The sequence below is a fragment of the Dermacentor andersoni genome, chromosome 1, assembly GCF_023375885.2.
Source record: "Dermacentor andersoni chromosome 1, qqDerAnde1_hic_scaffold, whole genome shotgun sequence".
NCBI lineage: Eukaryota > Metazoa > Arthropoda > Arachnida > Ixodida > Ixodidae > Dermacentor > Dermacentor andersoni.
In genome coordinates this window covers 49,276,774-49,302,989 of record NC_092814.1, presented here as the reverse complement: position 1 = coordinate 49,302,989, position 26,216 = coordinate 49,276,774, and the positions used below count along the sequence as shown (strand labels likewise).

At 49.2% G+C, this 26,216-nt stretch overlaps 1 protein-coding gene across 3 annotated transcripts in view; it reads left to right on the top strand.

Annotated features, from left to right (window-relative positions):
• LOC126545544 (uncharacterized) overlaps nt 1-26,216 on the top strand; it is a 93,012-nt gene that overhangs the window by 30,125 nt on the left and 36,671 nt on the right. The window contains exon 1 of one of the 3 annotated variants that reach the window (XM_055061452.2): nt 935-1,228. The exons of 1 other annotated variant lie outside the window; for it this stretch is intronic. In XM_055061452.2, coding sequence (XP_054917427.2) covers nt 1,160-1,228 — 69 coding nt within the window. In that variant the 5' untranslated portion in view covers nt 935-1,159. Of the gene's footprint in view, nt 1-934; nt 1,229-26,216 lie in introns of those variants that run through there. One more of the 3 variants, XM_055061451.2, reaches the window with a different exon arrangement.

The window sequence follows — 26,216 nt, the reverse complement described above, 5'->3', positions numbered from 1 at the left end:
AGCACGCGATTGAGAAAGTCCGGTTCTTCTTCACATTTCGTGAAAATCCAGTTGGCAAAGTCGTCTGTTTTCAAAATCGCGGTCTTCAAGTTTTTGATGAAGACGTATATGATACTGGTGCATATGACTTTTCTTTAAAATCATCCACACTGATGACCTTGAACAGTTCCGGCTTCCGCACTGGCGTCGCGGACACTACCGTGAGGGTTAGCAGCAAAGATTGCCAGAACATGCGTTTCCGCTTCTTGAACTAACGTTGCAGTCCTGTGTCGCTTTCTTGCGAAGCTACCCGTCTCGCAAAGGACTTTTTACGTTCTAAGTACTGTTGACGGTCTAGGGCGTCCTCGACAATGCCACATCCGGAATAGCTTGGCTGCCTTCGTCTTGTTGCCGTGCGCCGCCCCCAGAGCCAAGATCATTACAGCCTTCTGATCATTCGTGAAGGGCATGACTGTCTTTTTGAAGAGCAGGTCACTGGCGTGGTACCGTTGAGATCTCCCGTTATTATCTACACACTGACACGTCAAGGAAAAATGATTTACGTAATCGACAAGAGCAAATATACGCTGGCCGCACAGATCCGCTGAAACGGAATTAGATGGACATAGCCTTCGCAATGTTTGTTTATATTGCTAAAGGGAACAAAAAGGACCATACGTTCCGGGCGCGCCTATCAACAGAATGAGTGCGCAAAATTAGTCCCACGTGCGCCGTCACGGTTTCCCCTGTTCGAAATACCAGTACATAGTGCAGCGCGCATTCGCTGCCCCTGTGAACGCCGCAAGGAACGCTCGTCGATGTCCGGCACATTGGGCACGTGCCGCTGCAGCTGCGAGGCGGACGCGCCTGGCGTCGTTGAACGTACACGCAAAAGGACTGTCGTGGTGCCTCGAGTGTGGCGACGCTGCTTGCCGTCTTGCCAGCGCAGAAAGTGCAAGCACAGACGCTCGCTTCTTCACAAAGAATCGGCGTTCTTAGCTAGGCAGTTTAGTTGCCTTTGCGCGTTACCCGAGGTTCTGACCCAGGAGTCTCCCTGTTGGGGCGGCGGTAACTGCATTGAGGCGCTGTAGGCGTAGTTTTCGCTCGTGCCAGAAGAGAGCTGCCCGTGCCGCAGTGTCAAAAATCTGCTCTTCGAAGCATCGTCTTGACAGGCTGCCCAATGCCTGCTTGCTGCGAGGGCCAGATCGGAAACTCGAAAGCCACCCGTCTTGCCTTGTGGTGCATCTTGGTAAGTGTCCAACCACGTGATGCTGTTGTAGCTTTGCGGGTAAAATCCCAATGTCCATAATTAACGGTTTCAATTAAATTGGCGTTCTAATTTTACTTTCCTTTATATAACAAAATGGTTCTAGCAGGTAGCATTTAAGGTATGCCATTAAAAGTTACGAAACAAATTTTGTGATTGAAATAATGATTGCAAGAGTGGCAGGAGGAGCCCAACTCAATTTCCAAGACTTACGACACCACGCTGTAGGCTGCCTTGATTCTCGCCTCTTATGCAAACCATCAGCTCAATCCCAAGTCCCCGCTCAAAATACGCGGCCATCACAATCCTTCTTGTATGTTCCGCTGTGGAAGCGTCACCTCCTGTCGAGGAGTTGTTGCTGACTCATGCATCTGACGGACCGCAGTACTACAAGTTTCACCACGTCACCGATAACCCGAACCACCACTTCGGGTGAATTTGGCCGCTTGCAAGGGACACAAAGTGACAGTTGTTACTGAGAAGGTACAGTGGCGTTCGAGTGAATACCAATCCTGAGCATTGCTTATGTAAACATTCGTTCGGTTGTGTGGTTACTAGGTCATGTGAAGGGGTATAGTTGCACTGGAGCTGCATGCGCGGTCACTGAGTCGGGGTCCTTTTTATTTTTTTGAAGGCAGAGACGCTTTCATGGAGCTCTCAGAAGAATCCATGCCGAGGACGACACCCGTGAATATCTAAAGATGATTAGTGAGCGTAAATGTAATGAGGGTAATGCCGAGGCTGTTTTGAGGCCAGGAACAAGAGTGTTGCGCAAGGGTTTGAATACGAATCCATATACTTTTGTTATTGGAATAATATTTCATTTGAGAATTCTGTATTGCATGTTCTTGGCTGTTCGTTTATAGGCGGAATAACTGCTGTTATTGGAGCTTGTAAGGAGAAAGCCGTGCAGGTGGCGACTATGTATTGGTGTTTTTCCGAATAATTTCCCTGCGGAAGGCACTGTCGCAGCGCAAGGACATCGGTTAGTTAGCAAGCATTATTAGCTGATATTTAGCGCTATAACCAGCAGCAATCTAAATAAGGGTGCCTCATTTTTATGCTGCTTCGGTTTACCTGAATTATTTCTTTGTGAGATTTCACCTTTTTTATATCAGTAATGTGATGTGGGATGATACAATGATCTATGCCTTTTTCTGATTTATAACGACATGTATCTCCAGTCTTACGTCGGCATTTTATAGCGAATTGGAATTTCTTGTATTTAGTAAGGCGAAGCTCACTTGATTTGTTAACTGTCATTGTCATGATCACAGAAAGCGCAATCACCGTTAGCTTACAAGTGTAAATCGGCTATCTGATTGACCGTGCTTTCAGTATTTAATTAGCTTACATGCATTAAGTGGCATAAAAACGCTTTTGCCGGCAGATAACCTTCGTCGCGTATGTATTTATAGCACATTTTTAGGAATATACCCGCCGTGGTGGCTGAGCTGCTGAGGTCTGGCTGCTGCTGAGCGCGAAGTCGCGGGCTTGATTCCCGACCACAGCGAGCGATTCCGATATAGATACTATGCAAATATTTCATGCACTTTATGCAAATAGCTGGTCTTTATAGAACTCCGGGTGGTCAAAATTGATCCTGACCCTTCAACTGCGGCGTCCCTCGCATGCCATGTGTTGCTTTGGGACGTTGAAACTTATTCGTTTTGAGAAGTAGATCACTAGTGGACAGTCGGTTCAATATTCGAAGACAGTTTCATTTTTTTTATGTTCGCATTGGATTCGAAAATTTACCTATATAATGAATTTTCGCAAAAATGGTGAATATTTTCTCCGATAATTTGTTATCGAGCACACGAGGCCACTGATAAGAAACATGCGGGACGGTCCGGTTATGACGTTCTTGCACAACATGCTAGCGCGATGCCTCATGCGGCCGTCAGAATGGATCGAGTAACTCAGTCGCGCTGCCACGCCCACGCTTTTGCCTTCGTGTGATTTTCGACTTTTCGCGCTATAGTATGAAGGGGAATTTCGTAGGAGAACTGACGGGCGAAGCAATTCGGGCAGTCCTCTGGTGGTGAGCCATCCAAGAGAATTGCGCGTTGGCGGAATACAGAAGCTGTAGATGGAATAAATACGTTGCGTGTGAGCGGAAATAACATGTCAACAGAGTACATGTTTCCTATTTGTCCGGGCATTAAAACAATTTAGAACTGGACAAAGAGGTGGAATTGTGCTCTCTGCCACAGACGGCTAAAAAAAAAAAAAAGGACCTAATAAGGTGTTTGAATTTTGACAAAAAGAAGTAATAAACAAAAGCGCGATATATACAGTCCTTATATACAGTCCTTCCTCGCTCGTTTCCTTATGTTGTGGCTCAAGCTGCAGTTTACGCAAAAGCTGGTGGGAAACGCGTGCAGCCAGTCGAAGCGTGCATAGCAGACGATGCCTTTGAGCGGGCCTGCGACGGTGCCGGCTCTGGTCGTTTGGAAGCAGCTTGCGCACGCCCACCAAGGGGGTCTCCGCCCAGTGTCCTCGAGTACGCGCCTCGCGCGCGGACAATGCGTGCACGCGGCCCCGACGCCCTGGCCTCGCCGAGTTGCGCGCACGTGAAAGTTTCCGCGCTGCAGTCGTCGTAGGTGGAGGGGGGGGGGGGGGAGGTTACAAGAACGGAAGCCCAAGACGCGACCCGCTGGTGCGGGGAGAGGGTGGCCAATTGCTCCCTTCCTGCGCAAGAACAATTCGGGCCGAAAATTTCGGCGCGATTCCGAACGAGCGCGGCTGCGTCGAAATGGGTCAGAAAAGCGGCCCGAAAGATCTCGCGGGTGTTTTTTGTGTTCTGCGCGAAGAGCGGACGGTGCAGCGAGGGAAGCGGCCGGCGGTGTGGGGTCTTTCTCAAGGATGAAACAATGTCGTGAGCCGAGCAGCGGCTTGCATGCTCGAGTGACCGGCGGCGCCCGGGCGGCTTCCTGCGCGGAAGGGGCTCGTGTAAAGAGAGGGGGGGGGGGGGGGGGGGGAGGCTGGAGCGGCGGCGGAAATGCCTCCTCCGTGGAGGAAGCGACAAGTTGCAGCCGACCGGGGTGAACGTCACCGCAGTGGCCAGCCACGGACAGAGGAACCGGGGCCATGGCTGCTGCTCTGGGATTAGTACGGGCCCCGAGTTCTTTGACCTAGCCTCCCCCCCTCTTACTACCACCACCTAATCTCATACCGCGCGCGAGCACGCACATTGGCGGCAGTAGATTGCATCGTGCGGGCATCGTGGGGACGTTCGTCACTAATCGTGCATGACGCGCGGCCTGCCTGTTTTTCTTGCCCGCCAGGGTCGCGTTACGGTCGCCGGCGTCGCGCGCGGGGCTCCCCTTTTGTTTGTGGTATCGAGCAGGGATTTTTCGTTCGATGGCCGCTGGACCTGCGCAGGAGGAAGCCTTGGCTCAGGCGGTCTTTCGGTTTCCTTTGCATGTGCGAGCGAAATCCCGCGACTGAACTTGGGTGTGCACGTGTCCTTGACGTGGTTTAAGGGTTTCGAGAGCGACCTTTGCGGCATTCTCTGGCGTTCTTTTCTGGCCTCACGAGAAATTTATGGTCGTCCATACTCTAATAAGAGGTCGATGATCCGGCTAGTAACAGCGTAAAAAGCGGCCGGTTATACGAATAGCAACAATTCTGTAGATAATTGTAATAATACACAGTAGGGCTAGGGTATGGCGTCAGCCATCGTGTTTATTGCTAACCTCCTGGCCCTTCGTCGTCTTCGTTAAGACCCTCCCTAACTTGTTCTCAACGTCCACGTACACTCTCCCTCTTTGAAGACTCATCCCTCCTGGGATGATACATAAAGACGTTCCCAATGGTTGCAAATTTGAGCATGCCGTCATCGTTGAAGTAACCCACTCTCTTAAGAACACTATTTCGCACTGCAGTTTGCACCACGCAATACGGTCCCATGTGCGCCTGCTGGGTACCCGGAAGACCTTATTTTCTGACGAGCACGAGATCGTTCAGCTGTATACGGGGTATCCGCGTGTTGTGGCGGCAGTCGAAACGTCTCTTCATATATTGGCTGCGTCGCTAGTATGCTTCCGCAGTTTTCCGCTTCTTGCACAGTTGTAGGCGGCCAGCAATACCGAGCTGCGAAATGCTGGGAAATACGGGCTACAGCCGATGTTCGCAGTGTACGACCGATTGTGGCAAGCTACAGCTGCCTCCACGCAGCACTTCCATTCGCCTTTGAAACTTGGGATACATGGAAATAAACTGTTTCAAGTCTCGGTATGATTCTTTCAGCCATGCCATTTCCTACTGGATGGTAGGGCGCGCAGTGTCGCAAAACAACTCGTTCCTTCGCCCACTCTTATAGACGCTGGCTTACAAATGCTGGTCCATTGCCTGATATTACTACTTTAGTATTCTTAAATATATCTCGGCTCAAAAGGGCAATCACACTATTTGAGTCTTCCATTCTCGGTCATGCAGCCACTATTGTAGTGCACTGATCTATTGCCACTAGGAAAAACTGTTTTTCTTACTCCTGTAGTATTTTTCTTCAGCTTTGCAAAATGCACCTGGACGACTTCAAGTGGTATGTCAGAATGTTGAAGTAGGACCATCTCGTCTGTTCTGTGAAGGTACTTGGCTTTGTGGACTTGACATTGATGGCAAGACTGGACATGTCGCTGGACGTCATCTTTCGTGTGTTTCCACCGGAAACGCTGAAGAATCTTGCGACAAGTTCGCCAGAACCCATCGTGCCCGCCAGGGTCCGGAGAGCCGTGATAAAGCTCCAAGATTCGAGGCACCAGTTTTTCCGGAACTAGGAACGTTCCATCGTGGAACTCCATTTCTTCAGTTTCCTCCGACAGCAGAGTTGCGCTGGTATTTTCCTGATCTGGGGTTACCGCAAGACTTGAAAGGTTGTCTGCGTCCTTGAGGTGTTCGCCAGGTCTGTGGTGGACCACCAACACAAACTGCTAGAGTTCACTTACCCACCTCGCGATTTTTCCTCTAGGCTCTGCGAGGTTAAGGATATAAGTTAAGGCTTTGTGATCGATAAAGAGCGTGAAGCTCCTGCCATCCAGGTAAGGTCTAAAATAGCGTACGGCCATTAGGACTACAAAAGCTTCTTTCTCCGTAGTTGTTTGAGTTGCGCTTTCGAAAATGTATACGAATAATACCCTATACGACCGTTTGTCGCCGGCTCCGTGGAGCTTCTGTATCTCTCTGGTAAAGCACTGCACCTGTGCCGTAATAAGAAGCGATTCAGCTCGTAGGGCAACTTGAAGTCTGGAAGCGTCAGAATCGGATCAGGCGAAATGATGCTCACGATGCCTTGATAAACGGAATCACTCTTTTATGTCCACCGAAATGGTACATCTATGTAATTTCCGTGAGGAACTTTGTCTTCGTCGCAAAATCTCTAATAAATGACCGAAAATGCTTCGCAAAGCCGAGAGATACCTGCAAAGATTGTAGGTCATACAGCTTCTGCATTTTCGAGATTCGTTCGAGTGATTCCTGCTTGGTTTGACCATCAAACACTCTTTCTAGGAACGCAACTTTGGAAAAACTCACTTTTCTTGTCATTAATTTTGAGCTCCGCATCACTCAGTGCTTGAAGTACACTAGCGAGATGATTCGAGTGCTCCTCCTCGTCGATGTACACATTATAAAACTTCCCAAGAAACGGTCGCAAGACGTCGTTCATCATCTTCTGGAACCAAGCGGGTGAGTTCTTCCATTCAAACGGGAGTCAATTATACTCATAGATGTCAAAGGGCGTCATGAAGGCAGATTTTTTCTTGTATTCTTCAGAAAGTGGAACTTGGCAAAGTCCTTTGCATGAATCACTACACGAAAACACTCTGCAGCCAACCGTCTTGTCTATGATTCTATGAGTCTATTCGTGGCAAGGGAGTAATTCATGGGGTACTTCGTCGACTACTAGCGCCTGCACAGCAACACTGTTGCCGAGACATATCATGGTTACAGATGTCCATTTATCGTGAACATCTCGACTTCTTCTATACAGGCCGTCCGTGTTGTACTTTCTCACTCTCAAAAATACTGGCATTTATAATTGTGATGCTTGCTCCGCTGTTAACTAACGCGCTCCTTTTTCCGTCGACGAAAACAGGTATGTACAAGAGGCTTGTATGCGACAATTAAACAGCTTCTTTTGGTGTCGTCAGGCGGAAGCCGAGACCCTCTTTGTTTAGTTCCACATCATCTGACACGTCATATTGGCTTGAGCCTCCTTGGTCAGTCAGAAAGGACACATAGCGGTAGAAATCCTGTCGGCTGCGCCAATTTGGAATAATACACAGTAGGGCTAGGCTATAGTGTCAGCCATCTTTATTCCGAACCTCCTGGCCCTTCGTCGTCTTCGTTAGGACACTCTCTAACTTCTCCACAACGTCCACGTACAGTAATGATGTTCTTTTTTCTTTCGGTGCGACGCATTACTAGCGGTAGTGGATGTTAGTAAACTTATCACTGGTGGACGTCAGTAATTATAACAACTAATTGACTAATTAAAAATTCAGAATTAACTTCTTAATTGATTATTTAACGCACCTGTTGCAATTGGGAAATTGAGGCCAATCAGTGCTCAAGTCGTCCTCCATGGGTTTCGCTGGGATTGAAGCGGATTCTGTACGCAAGAAATCCTCAAGTTGTTAGCGCATTATAAACCAACTGGATTGCCTACGCACGTCTCCGCAAGATCGAGGAGGGATATATCTCGAAATTTCTGCTAGTCTCAGGATTACTGCTACAGTCGGGATTATCCCCAGTGTAGGGTAGCAAACCGGAGACTCATATCTGGTTACCTCCCTGCCTTTCCTCTTCATTCTCTCTCTCTCTCTAATATCAGAGGGAGCACAGAATTTTTTCATCAGCAGCAATTACTGCTGCTGTAGATTGGAACTTGATATGTTAGTATTTAACATGTAGCTTAATTTCATCTTGACCACATTTAATTGGATGAAACACTTTTGTGCGGGCAAAGTGCGTTTTTGCATGCATGGCCTCTTGATGGAAATTTGGGTGCTCCCTTTCATATTGCTCGAGGGAATACATGCTTTGAGCACTGACAGCTAGATTTCTATGCTGCAACAGCAGCATGTCCCGTAAAACAATGAGAAAGTTAATTAACAATTCTAGTTAATTAGTGTTTATCACACATCTAGGAATACCCGCCACCGCTAGTAGTTCGCTGCCTAAATAAATACGTTTTGATCTCCAGTGTACTGTCGGCTCTTCCCCCATGGCAGAAACGCAGCTGGTAGATACGCAAAAGTTAACGTAACCCGTGCAGTCAGCCGACGAGTGACTACACTGCGTCCCTGCGTGGCGTAGTGATCACTCTAGCGTGGCGAACAGATGAATGCGCGTTCGTCACTCCTTATGGACTCTTACACTGTTGCATGTAGAGTGCTAGGAAAACGCGCACCAGTTCTTCGCGTCCACGGACATTAATTTAAAGAAAGAAAAGAAGAAAACCCCGAAAGTTTCATACTTCATTCGATCGAATTAGTCATTTATTTTCGTTTTCTTTTTTCTGTTCCGTTGAGTAATCCGTACACGTTGTGTCATGCAAAATCTGCTTTTCGTACTGTATCAGATGAGCGATGAGACATTGATATGTTGTGCCCTATAAGGCGCGAAAGCTTGGCTCGAGCTTTGTGCTGAACACGCTGCGGTGCTCTTGTCGACTGAGGCACACTTGCTGAGCTTTTTTGTGGAGAGGCCAGAAAAGTAAGAAGTGACGTAACGCCACGCCTTAGGTGTGACAGTTTTCGCTGCGCCGTCCTTGAACCCGACGGGAAAAGCGCGCAGGGGGGAACGCGGCAGCGGCGGGCATATCCTGGATTGCGAAACGCCGGCTGCTTCGACCGAGCGTAGGGACGGTATTGACTTCTCGCTTGGCTGCCGCTGATGTATTCGGCGAGCACTGTGATTGAGAGCACGCATCCATCACCACCCACGGCCCGAACAAACGGCTGCCGAGCGAGGCGCCCGCTTCTGAGCCGCCTCGGGTCTGGCGCGCGCGCGCAACTGCGAAAATCGGCCCCGGCGGTGCGACGCGATCTGCTCTTGTTCCGCTGCCGCCCTAAGAAGCTGCGCAAACTTGAGCCGTTTTTTCCGGCCCGTTTGCTGGAGACGCGGTGCCTCTCCGTCCCATCACCGCCCGTCAATGCGTTCCTGTACCCACAGGAACGCGAGGTATAGCCCCGTGCAAAACGCAGTGGTGCGTGTGCACGCCACGTGCTGTGTGTACGTCGACGGTGGCGGCACCAGCGCTGCGCACCCGATGTGCAGCGGGTGCACGAAGGAACGCGCAACGTACGCGTTGACGCTACACGAAGAGGGCGGGGCCACTAAGCTATACTGTAAGCTGTCGAGTTGGGGAACCTACAGCGCGGTATGCATGCCCTTAGGGGCCGCTCCACGCTTCAAGCCAGTATAAATCTTGTAAGAACGCAAAGCATGTGCGCTTGTCACGGAATCGATGTCATTTGTGGATAATGCCGTCGTGCATTTATACTTGCGGCTACACGGGCGAGGGATATCATCACAAACAGTGATCGCGAAATTCCTGGCTGCCGATCTCGTCATCGAGCACACCCGTGTTGGTTTCATCCGTGCTTCTGCTGGAATCGTCTCCGAGCTCTCGTGCGTGCTCTCGGGTGAAGACAAGGCACGCGCGCCTCAGTCGAGAGGTATAAAGAAGCGCGACCGAGACGGAGCTTGTTCCCACGACTGTTCGGCTCTGTTGGGGACTCGGTCTTCACGCGTGTGCACACATTCCTCGCCGCTTACAGGGCCGTTAGGTGACTGCTTCGTGTCCAATCTGCGCATACCAGATGCATGCGAGAACACCGTCTCCGGAAAGCGTTCGTCGTTGCTGCGTGGACGAGAGATCCTTCGCCCAATTGCTCGTGGGCAGCGTAGTGGGCCTTCATCATGCAGCTGGAGATGCACCTCTTTAGCTCTTAAATGGTATGCCAGAATGGGAAGTTGTTCTCCTGACATCACCATAGTGACAACATTGGCTGCAGGAAGCCGTCTGACGACAGGTGGCTTCTGCTTCTTGGCTTCACTGACGTCGTGTCGTGAGTGCATTGTATTTTAATTTTTTATACGAATAGGGTTCACCTTTGCGCAGGAGGCGGAAAAGCAGCGGGCGAGTGAGCCTGCTGCAGGCTGCACGGAGGTTGTAACGGTAAACGGTCAGCCCACAGTGTTTATTTATTTATTTTTTGAAATACAGCTCGAAAACTGGCAAAAATTTGACTCCCTTCCGCTGGCAGATAAGTGATGTCTTTAGATTGATTCGTGCTGCTGTCTTCAAGAGCGCCTCGCTGATATAATGTAAAATCTGACCTGCGTGACATCGCATTTTTACGGTCGACATCGCCTCCTCGCACACCACACGCGAGGTGGACCTCCACAAAGCTGAGCTATTTGAACTACGATGCGGGGTACCTCTGTCCAGATTGGCATGCAATGTGGCTCCTTCTTTAGCGCAATATTGAGGGCTGCGTCCTTGCCATCGTCCGTCGCCGTATAAATGAAGCCATAGGCGGAAAGTTTTCATTTTCCCGGTGGGGCCGCTGGGGCCCGACTAGCCTTCCGAACCACACACATATATATACACACACAGGGTGTCGCACTTGGACCAAGATTTTAAATATACCCAAGAGTTCTAGAGAAATCGTACCGACTGCATAGTAGCCGCAGTCGTATGTTCTTACGGCCAGTATTTTTTTTTCATCACGAAATATTAATTACTTTTCATTAGTGAACTTTTTAATGCTTGAATCACAAATATATCAGTTACAAAGTTGTAGGGCACCTCAAATAACCTCCGAATCAAGCATTTGTTTAGTGCTCAGCTTTGTCTCGTTGGTATTTCCGAGAAAAAACAACAGCGCGCGAAAAATCCAAAATGCGAAATAGATACGCTCTCGCGCGCCGCTACTCATACGCTCCCAAGCGAATAGCCACGGATACACGGCTTTACTAGCGGCGGCAGCTCGATACAGGGCTTCACGCTATGTGATGGTTGCGGCATCAAGAGAACACGCCGCTGACGCATTGATAAGCGTACGATGCAACGCCTTGTACGATGCGGCGATAAGAGAATGCAGCCGTATATCTTTCAATGGTTGCATATATAGGCGCTTGAGTAGCGGCGTGCGAGTGCGCATCTATTTCATATTTCGCGCATGTCGCGGGCTTTTGTTTTTTCTTTGAAAGAACAACCTGGACCCCTTCAGCACGAAATAAATGCTGGATTGGGAGGCTACTTAAGGTGCCCTGCAACATTGTAATTAATATGTTTGCGATTCAAGCAATAATTAAAGAGTTCACTAATTAAAAGCAATTAACTAATTAATACTTCGTGATGAAAATATACTGCCTGTAAGTACATACGACTGCCGCTACTAGGCAGTCGGTACGATTTCTGTAGAGCTCCCGGGTTTTTAAAAATCTTGGTGCAAGTTAACTGGGAAACCCTATATATATATATATATATCTTGCACTTGAACAAACTTCGTGGGACCTCGAAGAATTGTTCACTGAAGTGACCGTCTAATACGAGAATTTACAAGTCCTCATAGTAGGAAACAGTTCAATTTCACAGCCCGAGTCCTCTCCCACCACCAAGAATCTGGCGTCTTTCGGTGGTGTAATCTTCCTTCGTGTAATTGTCGTATACTCCTGTTTCGCCTTCCCGACCAAACTGCAGCCTCTCTCTCTCTCTTTTCTTTTTCTGAGAGTCAGAGTATAAGCGCTGCTGCGCATGACTGCTGTTGATTCTGATTTCGAGTTAATCCGGCTTGGCCTCATTTCGGTTACTGAGTGAAGTACACAGGGTGCTCCAGCTATCATGCTCCAAGACTTCAAAAAAGAGCGGTTGCGTTACTCGAAGAAAACCCAGTGCATATTGTTTCCAGTACAGTGGAGTATCCGCCAGTCATTCTTTCGTTTTTGAAATTTAATTCGACAATTGCAATTAATGATCTAATTTGAGCAGTACTGTCCTAATTATCAAAGTGTCAGTGAGGCATTTGTTGGCACCCCCAGGCACCTCCAAATGACATCTAACTTCTGTGTTTTCAGCGACGTACTAATTGCGTGCACTTTTTTCCGACTGGCAAACAAACCCCACTAAATACGCAAAATACCACGTGACTGCGCAACCACTTGCACTATAAAGCAGCGCCCTCAAATAAGCTTATTCAAAGCAACTGCATTGCCTGTCGCAAAGCCAGAGACAGCGCATCACCTTGATAATGGTACGGAAGGAGCACCAACAGCAGGTTTCGCGGCTTTGCAGTTATTACTTCCTCTCTACGTCACACTTATTATCAGTCTCTCAAGGCCGACTGATCACATTGACAACAAAAGCCCGTAGGTAAGGCGGCCGAAGCACCGCTTTGACCACGCACGTAACGCGAAAGGCAATGTAATAGGCATAGCATGTTTCAAATTCCCCGCTTTGCTCGCACCGCATCGACAGAATGCGCGTGCAGCTATATTTCGCAGCAGAAACTTGCTTAGGACCGAAGTCAAATTAAAGTGACGGTTTTAGTTGTCATGAGAGTGTATGCGTGCTGCAAAGACAGGTTCATGGCATAAAATAAGAGCGACATAAACAGACCGGGAAGCGACCCAGGGGTTGAGACAAGACAAAACCGATGCGTTCAAGAAAGGAAATAACCTCTTCTAAATTAGCCAAATTGACAATCGGGATGCGTGCGAAAAAAAAAAAAAAGAAAGAGATTTCATTCAGTGTGCCCTTTTTACCTATGAATTCGTAAGCGCCGTTGAACTCCAGCTGCTGCCTAGAGGACGTGTCCAAATAGATCTGCAGGTATACGCATTACTGAGTACTCTTTATCACATCTTCAGTGGCTTTCTTGATGGCCGACGCTCGAATTCTGCGGCAGACATCCGTTATCCTTGTTTTGAGTTAATTTGACGTCCGTCTCGATCATGTAAGCACGATCTTTCGCATAATCCCAAAGAAAGAAATCGAGTAGAGAGAGCCCAGGTGACCTAGCCGGCCAATTTACAGGCCCGTGCCTTCCAATCTATTGCTCATGAAAAGTCGCATCCATCCAGTTTCGTGCTTGGCTACTGCTGTGTGCTGGTGCTCCATCTTGCTGACACAACAGAAGTGGGAAACGTGACAGCGGGACTTTGCTGATAAACTCATTCACCACTCCTTCAAGGATTTCGTCCATGTAACGCTATCCAGTCAGTGTGTGGCCGAAGATGATGAGATTGATTATAGCACCGGCGTAAATTGCGCACCTCACATTGAACGACCACTGGTACTGGTGCCGATTGCGCTTTACCCAATGTGCATTGTAGTCACTCCAATAGTGTGCATTATGCAAATTTACCTGGGCGTTTCTGTGAAAATTGGCTTCATCTGTGCACATGATGTTCCTTAAAGAGTCCGGTGACTAACGATTCTACAGGTCCCTATCTTCCAAGCATTGGTGCTGGTTAAGGTGGTACGAGTGAAAGGCCGTCGTTTAGAATCCTCCAAACTGATGACTTGGAAATTGGTACCTAGGTGGCCACGTCCCCCCCCCCCCCCCCCCCCCTCCCCGCACGCTAGCATGGGGGTTTGAGGCCATAAATGGTAGAACATCCGTGCGTGGCTGGGACTGAAAAATGGAGTCCTCTGCCGCTGTTTCTGGCAGCTGCCGGTTTGTCTCGGGTTTTCAGAATTTCTGATGATAGTCGATGCGTTTGGTCTACCGCTACACTTCCATGACTGATATATATTTGCGACCTTCCTCATGTTGCCATTTGCAGCTCCCAAGGCAAAGATCATGTTTTCCTTCTGGTCATTAGAGAAAGACAGGGCGACTGGGACGAAACAAAACGCACCTTTAAACTTTTGTACTGATCTTGTTAATTCGCTTTTGTGGTGATAGGTTTCGCGAAAAAAAAAACAGTCATTCGTGCACTTTATCAACGCTAAGACAACAGCCTATCACAGCTTGTCTCCAACTAACACCAAACGCGACGTGTTACTTCGGCCGAGGCGCGGCAGATAAGGCACTAGCTCGATCACGATGTTTTACAGCGAAGCTGTGTATGGCTAGCCGATTCGACCGTCCGTCCGTCTGTCGCCTGTACGCTGAAAACTCTTCCGGCGCAACCACATGCGAATGCACGAAAAAAAAAAAAAAACGAGAGAGAGGCGCGCGATTGGCTGCGCCAGTAGTGACGTCGTTGCCCTCCGTCGCAGCTGAGCGGGCGCGCAGCAGTTCTCTCCGGCTCCGAAATGGGTAGGCCACGCGTAATACGTACTCCTGAGGAGCAGGCAGCTTTCGATCAGCAACGCCGTGAGCAGAACCGGGAACGAGCTCGTCTACGCCGTCCCGATGCCGCAGCCCGGGCGCAAGAACAGGCTTGTGCAGCCGAGCGCAAGCAACAACTCGTACCGAGGATCCGGTATCCTACCAAGCCGTCGTTTAATGAACCGTCGCGGTTAACCCAGTGATAAACACCAGGGCGGCACGTTTCAGCTTCGCTGGTTAACCATCAGTATGGTGTGCTTGTGCGGTGATTTTTTTCTTTTTATTTCCTTCATTTCGTTCTGGCTTACTCAGAAGGAGCCTGTTCGAGGGCGCTGCTTTATACTGCGGGTGGGAGCGCAGTCACGTGGTATTCGCCATATTTCTCGAGATTTATTTCTCAATCAGAAAAAATTAGCACGCACTTAGTACGTCGCTGAAAATGCCGCAGTTAGATGTCCCTTGGCTGTGCCTACAAATGCCTAATTGACACTTTGATAATTATGATAGTAAGACTCGAGTTAGATAATTAATTACAATTACCTAAATAAATCTCACTGATGAAAAAAATTACTGGCAGCTACTCCACTGTACTGGAAACAATGTGCACTAGGTTTTCTTTGAGTAACACATTGCTTTTTTTTTAAATCTTTGTGCATGATAGTTTATTGGGACATCCTGTATATATTTATGACATCTGCATGCAAGTGACGATGTTTCCATCCCTAATAAATGTTGTAAATTATTAAACAATAAATGTAAAATAAAAAAAATCGAGTCGTTAGCTTTGCTTACTGAAAAGAAAAGCGATACTGAGACACATATAATTCACGCGCATTTCACACGCTGTTGATAAAAGACTCGACCGAAGGGGCCACTGAAGTCTACTGGTTTTTAAGGCGAAAGTCTTAGGCTCATGGTGAAGTTTGTGTCAGCAGACCTGAGCTCTGGAGTGCCTGCCGAAGCGTCATCACGCCATATGAAGACATATTAAAGACAGATTGAATGAAAAATGATTGATAGTGACAGTTAGCGAATGATAACGTTGTAATAGAGATTGGTAGAGGTTAATAATGACTAGCAATGATACTAATGACTCCGAAATAACCATTATGTCTAACGACGGCTTGTAATGACCACAATTGATTACAAATGACTAAAAATGCTTACTAGTGAGCAGTAGGGACTAATAATGACTGAAATGACTTGTAATAACTAGTAATGACTATGAAATGACCAATATGTCTAACGACAACTTGTAACGACTACAATTTATTAGAAATGACTGAAAATGCTACGTAATGACCAGTAATTATTAATAATGACTGAAATGACTTGTAATGACTGCTAATGACCATGAAATTACTAATATGTCTAACGACGAATTGTAACGACTACAATTGATTAGAAATGACTAAAAATGCTAAAGTAATGACCAGTATTGACTTGTATGACTACTAATGACTATGATAAGACCAGCTTGTCTAACGGCGGCTTGTAATGACCACAATTGATTACAAATGACTAAATATGCGTAGTAGTGAGCAGTAATGACTAAAAGAAAGAAAAGCAAGAGAACAGGCAAAGAGAAAGAGGCGAATGATAAGAGGAGGAAGAGGAGGCTTTCGCCATTCACCTCTTAAGAGAGATTTTGAAAAATCCTGTAATTTTTTTCTGGGTCAAAAAAGCACGCAAAGCATCTTGAAGCGAGGTGAACATACAGCTATATATTCATTATCTAAGCATAAGCTACCCATACCTTTAGAAACAATTGTTAACTCGCTACCTCCTTCTCTATAAAAATATAGTAAACTTTGTCCTGTGTATATATTTATATATATTGTATATGTGCATGGTGTTTACAGTGGAAACAATGTTGAAGTGAGAAAATAGGTTGAGGCAGCCGCCGCTGGTGCTTATTAATGCGCTTGTCCTCCTATTGTTAGGATTTGCAGAAATAAAGCAAAGTATGAATTAAAATCGGTGCAGGTCCGCGCCAACAATGACGCAGTAAGCTATTAGCCACAATAATTTTGTAAGTGAGAAGGTCGAGGCAAATCAAAAGAAACCTCAAATTATGTGGGTGAGAAAACTCTGGCAATGACACGTTAGGGAGGGGGGAAGCTCAGCCACCCCCGGATAACTCCGGAGCGGGCTCGGGCCCCGGAGGCCCCCCGCCGCCGCCGTAGTCGGCGCCTATGAATGAAGCTTTCGCTTCTCCTCATTTCGCATGAAGCGCAGGTTACGAGGGCCTAGCCCAGGCACCCAATTTATCACATTATTTGGCTATTCTGCCTTCGTATAGGTCTGAGGAAACGCGTCTGCATATAGAAACGGCAGGTTGGTTGCTAATGGATTTCCTAGCCTTGGAGAGGTTTGACACAAGCGACCGAAGTCAGTGTGTGTGCCTTACGTTTTTCTTCTATATTTCCTACATTTGAGTGCCACTATATATACGTTAAACTAAAATTGTTCGTCTGCGCACCCTATGTAAGGTCCCTTAAGGTGCTCGAGTTCAAGCACGTAAGGCCTCGTACGCAATTATAAAACTGCCAAATATGCTGAAGAACTTGGCTATCTAAGCGTCGGTCGTTAACCGAGGAAGAGTGCATGATCCTGTCTCGCCGAAGCCGCCCGACGCTGGCGAGAGCGGTACCGCGATACGGTGCGGTTCAGAGGTCGCGTTAGAAAGCGGCACACACGAAAGGTTATTTGTAGTAAAAAACAGAAAATGATGGAAGAGGCACTTAGCTTATACCAGCAACTAAGTACAGTATCAGTGCAAAATCGCGATGATGCGGGCCGAAGTTTCCACGATGGCGAAGCGTGCCCCTATGTGAAGTGCGTTGACACCGGTCTAGTGGTTGCCAGCGTCTCCTGCCGATGCCGCACTCCTCTGGCATGGTAGCGTGGAGAGCCCTGGAATGTTTTTCTGGACTGTTTGCTGATGACACTTGCAAAGTATGGTTACCAATAGTAAAAATAAACAATACATTGCACCTAGTCTCGCTGCATTGTCGCACGACGAGCGGGCTCAAGCGTATACCCACAGCACTGGTATACGCTAACGCACAAGCGTACAGCACGCCTCTTGAATGTCGCAAGATCGTGAGACTGAGTCAGATATCAGAAGCGTTCTCCGTTTACTATTGATTTTGTACATTACACGGTTAAAAAAAGAAGAAAAAAAAAGGAGAAACTCCGTTGTCGCGTTCTGCGACCTGCTTTCACTCGTGATGTGGTCTCGCGGCTGGAGTTACGTGGTCCTGGGTGCGCATGTATACGTACCACGGTCGGTTTTACATGATTCTGGTTCGCTTCGGCTGCCGGGCATTAAAGGGGACAGGTAATAGCTTCGTCAGAAAGGCGGAAGTTCACGAACTGTCGCAAGAACGATTGTGCTTTATGGCTAGAAGATGCAAACGCTCCATTTGGTATGTTCGAATTAAGTATGTACGAAACAGGGGGGGGGGGGGGGGGGGGAATAGTGTGTGTGTGTGTGTGTGTGTGTGTGTGTGTGTGTGTGTGTGTGTGTGTGTGTGTGTGTGTGTGCGCGCGCACGTGCGCGCGCGCGTCTGCTGGCGTTCTTCGCGAGTGCAGATGTTCGCTGAGTCGTGGTCTCACGCGGAGTTCGGGCGTTTCTTGTAAGGGCAAAAAAGCCGGTTCAAGTTTCCCTGGAACGCAGCCAAGGGTTCCCGGTCGCTCGAGCGGGGGAGGGCTCGCTGTTGCGCTCTAAACAGGAACAATCCCCGGGGGCTGCCGGGCTGTTTCGCCGGTCGGCGGCTTTTTGCGCCGCCCCGCACGAGAAGCTTCGGGGGGATAATGTGGCCGCCGCTGCTGCGCACAGAGCATGCAGCGGTGCGTCGGTCGCAAAAATAAGGCCGTGCTGATGCGACGCGCGGTTGCCGACGACGCTGTCCCGTGCCGAACGTCGTGGACAAAGCTAGATTTTCTGGAGAATGGTCTTTTGCTTAACCTGTTTTCCTTTTGGTTTCCTGCATAATCGCAGAATCTCCAGGTGCCTCTTTTTATTTTTTCATTGCGGGCTTCCGCCTTCCTCTCAACGGTCGGTAGCGGAATATAATTCTGCGGTTTTACGTGCCAGAACCGCGATTTGGTTATGAGGCACGCCGTAGTGGGGAACTCCGGAGTAATTTTGGCCACCAAGGGGATCTTTAACGTGCCCTCAATGCACGGGACACGGGCGTTTTTGCATTGCGCCCCCACCGAAATGCGGCCGGCGCGGCCAGTATTTGATCGCGCTACCTTTAGCAGCGCAGCACCATAGCCGCTAAGCCACCGCGGCGGGTGGCTACCAGTGGGAGTAGACTGAGTCAGATTGTAGACTGAGTAGACTGAGTAGACGGTTGGCGCTTAGCTCGACCATCATATTTAAGTCTTATACGGGTGTCACACGGAGCACTTTCGATCGCGATCGAGCCCGTTAGGGATCGAATTTCTCTGTCGCGATTGGCTCCTTTGCGCAAGCTGCGGGAGGGAGTCAAGTCGCGGTAGAGAAATTCGATCCGAATCCGGCTCTATCGCGATCGAAAGTGGCCGTGTGAGATGCAGTGTAAATCATGGCTTTCAGTGAGAGCGTCGGCCTTCCTAGATGACGTCAGAGCTCGCAGGCATTCTACGTTGTCGTGCGGATAGAGGGAGAAATAACGGCACCGGTCCCATGTGGGCTTGTCTGCGAGTCGCCCCGTGTCCAGATCCATTAGTGGCAATACTTTCCAGTGAATGCTCTTGGAGGAAGAGAAATAATGGATGAAAAAAATTAATCATCATCATAATCATCATCATCATCATCATCATCATCATCCTATTTTATGTCCACTGCAGGACGAAGGCCTCTCCCTGCGATCTCCATGCAATTACCCCTGTCCTGCGCCAACCGATTCCAGCTAGCGCCTGCGAATTTCTTGCTTTCACCACCCCACCTAGTCTTCTGCCGTCCTCGACTGCGCTTCCCTTCTCTTGGGACCCATTCTGTAATCCTAATGGTCCACCGGCTATCTAACCTACGCATTACATGCATGACCTACCCAGCTACATTTCTTTCGCTTAATGTCAATTAGGATATCGGCTATCCCTGTTTGCTCTCTGATGCACACCGCTCTCTTCCTTTCTCTTTACGTTACGCCTAACATTCTTCGTTCCGTCGCTCTTTGCGCGGTCCTCAACTTGTTTTCGAGCTTCTTTGTCAGTCTCCAAGTTTCAGAAAATTGAAAAAGAGTCAACTCCAGTTGACAGTTAACTACGTATATAGTGACACATGCTCAGTGACGCAAAGTGTATCATTGAAGAGCGACCACATACTCAGTGGAACATGTGCAGCGGCGCCAGTGCACGTCGGCCCACGAAAACGGCCAAACACCGGCCAGATAGCCGTTGCAAAAAACTGGATTGAATTCAGCTAGAATGTTTCGCACTAATAATAGTTTAAAAAATCAAACTCCAGCGGCCGTTTGATTCCCTTAGCTCAATTACTTGCAACAGCAGCTATGAGACGTTTCCTCGCGGCTCCTTTCCTTTTGCGGTCTCGTTCTCTTAAAAAAAGGCTTCTGCATCATCCTCTGTCTGGTGTCTTCGAAGAGCACGCACCCGCTCTCGGGCTGTACCTTTTCCGCTTCGGTGTGTCGATCCGAAGGCTGCGGTTCCAGCGTCTTCTTTTTCTATGGCGGCATCTGCAGATAACATCTCGGACCTCGCACCCACCGTGCCCAAGCCCTTCCTCCGTTCTCTGGAGCCCGGGGAATCTGCTCATCCCATCACCTAGCTTAGCAGTTAAACGCAGTCCAATAAATACACTGATGGTCGAGTACTTGCATGGGCTTACGTCAATTTTGGAGTGGCTATAGACATTCTACTGCTGAGCACGAAGTCGCGGTGCCGATTCAGAAAAAAAAAAAAATAATAAATCGCCAAACTTAAATGATAAAGTGTTCTCTCCCTCCCCAGCTGCGCACTCATTTACTACGACAACAATTCCTAGACTACCCACTCCCCACTTTGTGCAAAACCGCTGCAGTCCTTAGCGTCACTCAGCGTTATACAGACGCCGCAGAAACTGCTCAGCGCGCAAGGTGCGCTCCGTGGTTAGCGCATCCGGCGTCGAACTGCACATTGCCGCATGCAGTGGCGCATCATCATTCGTGACATTGCCCTGCGGCACAGAACTAGCCACACAGAGCTAACACGCTTTGGAGGTTTAAGGATTTAACTGCATGGCTGAAGCAGTAAACAAAACAAAGGCGTGGACATTAGCGCCCATGGTTCTACATGTATGTCGCCGTATAGTGCTTGAGTCATTCGAATGTTGATTTGTCATTGCTATAGACGTATAGTACTTGCTGTGCATGTAAACCGCCCCTTCTTCATCTGTGTTTTCTTCTGTTGTGCATTGTGAAGACATAGCAGACGCCCCTGCGCGCTACGTAATAAAAAGGGGGTTGAGGAGCGCGCCCATATATGAGCGGGCGGGGAGCCCGGCCGGACGGTCCCTGCTCTGGGCAATCGTGCTCGTTAGCTGCCGGGGCCGTTCCTCGCTGCGTCTGATCGCGGGCGTATTTCACGGTTTCCTCTCTTGGCGTCGTCACCGGGAGGGACGGCTGTCGACGGCGGGTGCGCTAATCATTAGCCGAAGGCGGAAGCCCGCCGAGAGCGAAGCCGGAACTGGCGCCCAACAAACGGCCGCGCTGAATCGAGCCTCTGGTGAACAAAGACGCCCTCCGACACTCACGCGCTCCCTGCTCCGTAGCTAGCTGTCGCGCGGCGGCGCACTGTTTGCAAAGTTGAGCGTATGCTATGTACCGCCCTGAAAAGCAAACTGCTTCTCGATCAGAAATGCGCTTTGATTGCAAGCTTTCTGAACGAAGGCTCCAGGATAGAATGCTTGCCTTATCGAGAGACAGGACGGTACTGTTCGATGAGCTCTTGGCAAATAGTAAAAACTCTGTCAGACGCGACGATGTCCTCACTTTTCCCATCAGATGGGTATCGTCTGACGAAAGAGCAGCCCTAGTCTTGTTTGTTTGATAGAGCTTCACGTCCCAAGACAACGCGGGGGCTATGAAAGACGCCGTAGTGGAGGGCTCGGGATTGTAACGCGCATCCAACGTTTGGTACACAAGACTGTTTTTGCATAGTGCGGCAGCCGCGGCCAGGATTCCAACCCGCGGTTCCGTGCTCTGTAGCAGTATACGCCTTGAGCGTACGTTCGGGCTAGAATCGTTTCTAAAGAAAGGAGTTAGCGCTTTTGTTTCATTCCATCGATATTCTGTCTCCGAATTAATCCTCAAAGTAGTGTGCGTACAAGCGAATTAATTTTACTCTCGTCTAATTAGTTTGCCAACATCTCGGACATTGGTCACGCCGATCACGGCAGCCTGAATAGCTTTGATCGGTGCTGCTTTGGTGTATTTTTTCCCATTGCTTGAACCTACACTCTTAGAAAAAAGGTCGCATTAGCTCATAAGTTTAAATTTGTAAGTCTTTGTCACAATATTCTCTACTTAGATAGTAACATTCATTTAGTAACGGTAGCGGTGGCAACTTTACTAACTAAACGTAGTTACCATTACTAATCGGGCTCACTTATCAGCTCCAAAACGTAGTAACCACTACTGACACAACTGCACGATAATTACGCGCGACATAGTGGGACTATTAGGTTTGTAAGCGCTACTTGGATTCTCATATTAGGTCGATGCTATTGTAAAAGCAGAAAAAGGCAAAATAAGGAAATGAAAAACGAGAACAGCATTTTTGTCATATTAATTAACCATCAATTATTGGTACCTAGTGGTCACGTTTACCAGATACATCATGATGGCACAGCGACTTCGGGTAATTACACACAGGAATGCATGAACAACAAACGCGAACACACACACAAAACAACAGCAAAGTTAATATGCGACACGTATTTTAAAAACGATTTTAGGAGTATTTATCAGTACTTTATGGGAGCACAGTTCGTACCGGTGAGGACCTATGTATTTGGACAAATAATCATGCAGAGTTGTGGACATAAATTTCTATTGCGTACCGTCTTCACATTAGCGCGCCACGACGTAGCACATAAACTGTTAATGGAATACATTGAAACTATAGTAGCTCTAAATCTTGCGCAAGACTGTCACAACACGGCCTTATAACCACGGCCAAGACGAGGTAGTATACTTTCCTAACTTAAGCCTCCATTCACCTGCATCGATCACTTATGTGAGCATATAGATAATAGAAGGTTAGCAACGGATAGTCATAGGTAGTAACTGCCGTGGTTACTCACTTTACACAACTTTTTTGAAGAATGCTTAGTTGCGGTAACATACATGGGCGTAGTCACCGCGAAGAACTTGCTTTCAACCGTATCGTATCATGCCACGTTACTGCACGAGCGAGGGTCGCAGGCGAGTGACGACGCCAGCGCTGAAAGGTGAAAGTCGTCGCCGGCGGAATCGAAATCAAGATGGGCTCTTGAAAGGCCGCCGGCTTGCTTATTAGATAATGGCCCTCGGCGGCGAGCGAGCGGCGGCGGCAACAGATGTGCACTGGCGGGTCCGAATCGACGGCCCGATCAGTATGCTAAGTGTATGCAGCAGTGGCCGAGCCACTGTCGCGCGACACAATGGCCCCGCGGACCCGGCCGCGTGGTCACACGCCAAGCCGGCCCTCTTCATTCTCTCGACGCAACTTCCCTCTTTGCTGGGCGCGCCGGAGAGCCTCCCCGAAAGGCCAGATTATAAAGGTCTGCCGCGGTATGGCTGTAGGCACGACTCGCATGGGCGTTGACAGGCAGGGCAAAAGAGCCCGCGGGCTGTGAGCTGCATAGTGAATGCATTGCAGTTTACGAATGCAAACGTAGATAAATCGAATTAGGACTGATGCGCCGTGTACGTGCGTATGACTAGGGGAACGGCAAATGGACTCGGAATTCCGATTTGCGAAGCACGAACACTGTGTCCGCCACCCGCATCTTCCGATGGGGCGTGCAGCTTGACGGGAAAAAAAGCAGCGGGCGGCAAAAGCGCGGCCGGGGGGAAGGACCAATTGGCCGCTCCTTTGTTGCCCCGGTCTTGAAAACAGTCAATCTCAGTAAAAGGTTTCATTTAGTTTCTGCCCGTAGCCACGCGCAAAAAGGGAACGCCGAAAGCTTCGTTCGTTAAAAGAATGAGTTTTTTTCAAGATTGATGAATCGGCTGGGCGCCGTGCCCCCCGGGCGGAGCTCCCTCCATCCTGCGCAAGAAAATAGAGCAAGCGCTCTGCTGCGGTGTTTCTAATGTTGCCCTCTCCTATGTATGGAACAGCTAGATCCGCTCTTTTGTGCTTCTGGTCTGAACATACACAGCAGATCCGCTAAATAAAAAAAGAGGCTGAATATTTCAGCTTCCGTCGTTGGGGTCGGCGAAAAGGCTTTCTTATTGATTCAGCGGGTTATATATCCAGCGGTGATCGATTACTGCGCTCGCATCCACAGTGCAGCCACGAGTCACGGGAGAACTTCGCGCTGGTCAGCCGGCTGCGAATCAATTTGTGCCAGCTGGTTGTTCTTCGCGTTGCCTGAAATCGGCGAATGTCAGACCCAGTTTCTGCGTGTTACTAGCCCAAAGCCAGACGAGGCGTGTGTAGTATGCGCGATCGATTATGGACAAAACGTGGCAAGTCGAAACTCGTACGCGCTGTAAATTATGCGGCTTTGTCGCGTGGTTTGCGGGCCTCTCAGCCAGGTACTTCAGGGGATTCGAACCCTCGCATCGACCGTACACCAAGGTGCCGCGCCTGTGTCGTTCTCGTGCGAGGACAACACCTCGCTTATGCTGCAAAGTGCGTTCTGCTATTTTGTCGTGAACACGGGGCGTTCTTCGTGACTCGTTCAGAGCTATTTGGTACACGCCGTTGTTGCTTTCTTGCAGGATGAAACAACGTGGTGGGCGGCTGACCCCGATCAGTCTATTACATTTTGCAAGCACATTGCTCACCGTGTTCTTTCTTGAAACACTTCTTTCGTGCCTGTCAGAAATTCATGTAGAACGACCGCAAGTAGCCGTGGTGCGTCAAGCAATCCAACAAAGTGCTCTATTTTGGAGCAGTTTGTGCAAAGCGAAAGGCAGGCCTGTTTATGAACAAGGTACATCGTTTGCTCGCTGCTTTCGTCGTTCAAACGCTGCCTCAAGATAAGAGGCCCGATATCAAATAAGAATTCAGTCCTTTATTTCTAAGCGCGCCATGACGACAGAGATGTTGGGACATCTTTTAAGCCCATCTGACGTATTCATAGAGTGGCGAGCATTGCCTTGGTTTTGTCTAGTGATTTGTGTGCGTGTGCGTGCGTGCGTGCGTGCAGTTTTGGGGTCTCCGCTGCCGAGCAATCGGTGGCCCGCATCAGCGGAAACGGGAGGGGGGTTCGAATCGCGGAACCGGCTGCCTCCGCTCCCTTCTCGCATGGAGTGGCTGGCCGGAAGTCGGAAACGCCGTATCGCCCGCAAGCTGGAGTGGGACTCTGTCGTCGCTATGGTACCGTCGCCGTGGGTGTCGCGAGAATGGGGAAGGAGGTCGCCGCCATGTGCGCGAGGAACACCGAGCTGCTGCCGTTCGGGACCGTGTGCTTGTCGCGTCGTTCTTCTATTTCCTGAGTAATGTTGTCGTCATTGGGCTTTTCTCGCCGCGTGCGACGATCGTTACCTCCTCGATGCCAGGGACGCCGCGTTTTTGTTCCGGAAATTATCCTCCGCGTCTAAAGAAAGGGTCCGGGCTGCAAGCTACTAACTTTCCGCTTCAGTAATTGCGCCTTCGCTGGATACATATATATATTTTCTCCTGATGCTGCCTTGTTCGCTTTTAACATCAAGCGTTATGTCTTCCGGCATTGAAGCACGCGTGAGCGCGCCCGTCCGTCTTCCTCTTGGATGACATTCTCGGTGATTGGAAAGAGATTAAGCGCTAGCGGCGTCACCAAGTGATGGATTAATTTAAGGGTCCTGGTGTTCAGAGGTGGGACCTCGCTTGGACATGTTTGATTATTCTGCCGTGACTTTCTGGCTCTGTTCAGGCCTTGGCATGGCTGCGCGTGCTCCCGCTAATTGATGCACCTATACACCAGGCGAGCGCGGGGCTGTTGCCGCTTCCCGCGGGAAAGCGCGCGCTCTGGTTCGGCGGCGCTATTTTTCTGCGTATCGTCGTCAGCCGGGGCTGGTCGATGTCGGCGATAATATACAGCGGAGAGACGCCCGGGACCAATCAGCGCGCTGCCGCCAAGCGCAGTGAGCCCCGAAGCCAAGGGGCCAAAGAAAAGCCCCGAGCGCGGTGCGGTCCCGGCACGCAGCCCCGGCTGCGATTGCCGGGTAACAACAGCGGCTCCGTGTTTCCTGCGCAGCCCGCTGAGGCACGGAGCGGTCGCGTCCCTTGTTGACGTAATGAACCCGGTGGGACTCAGGCACGATCGAATAGGCGCGTAATGTGTAATCGGTGGTTGGGCTTGTGATACCCGGGTCACGACCTGCATTTCCGGATGCCGGTTGTCCGAGTGACGCAGATAGACACACTTCTTGTAGACAGGGAGCTCAGAGAATGCGGTATTGTCAAAGACGGTTCGTGCAGTTTTTACCCGCATGTTCTTGTATTGCTGCTTTGTTGTTTGTATCCATTTTTGTTTCTCCTACTGCGTTGTCTCT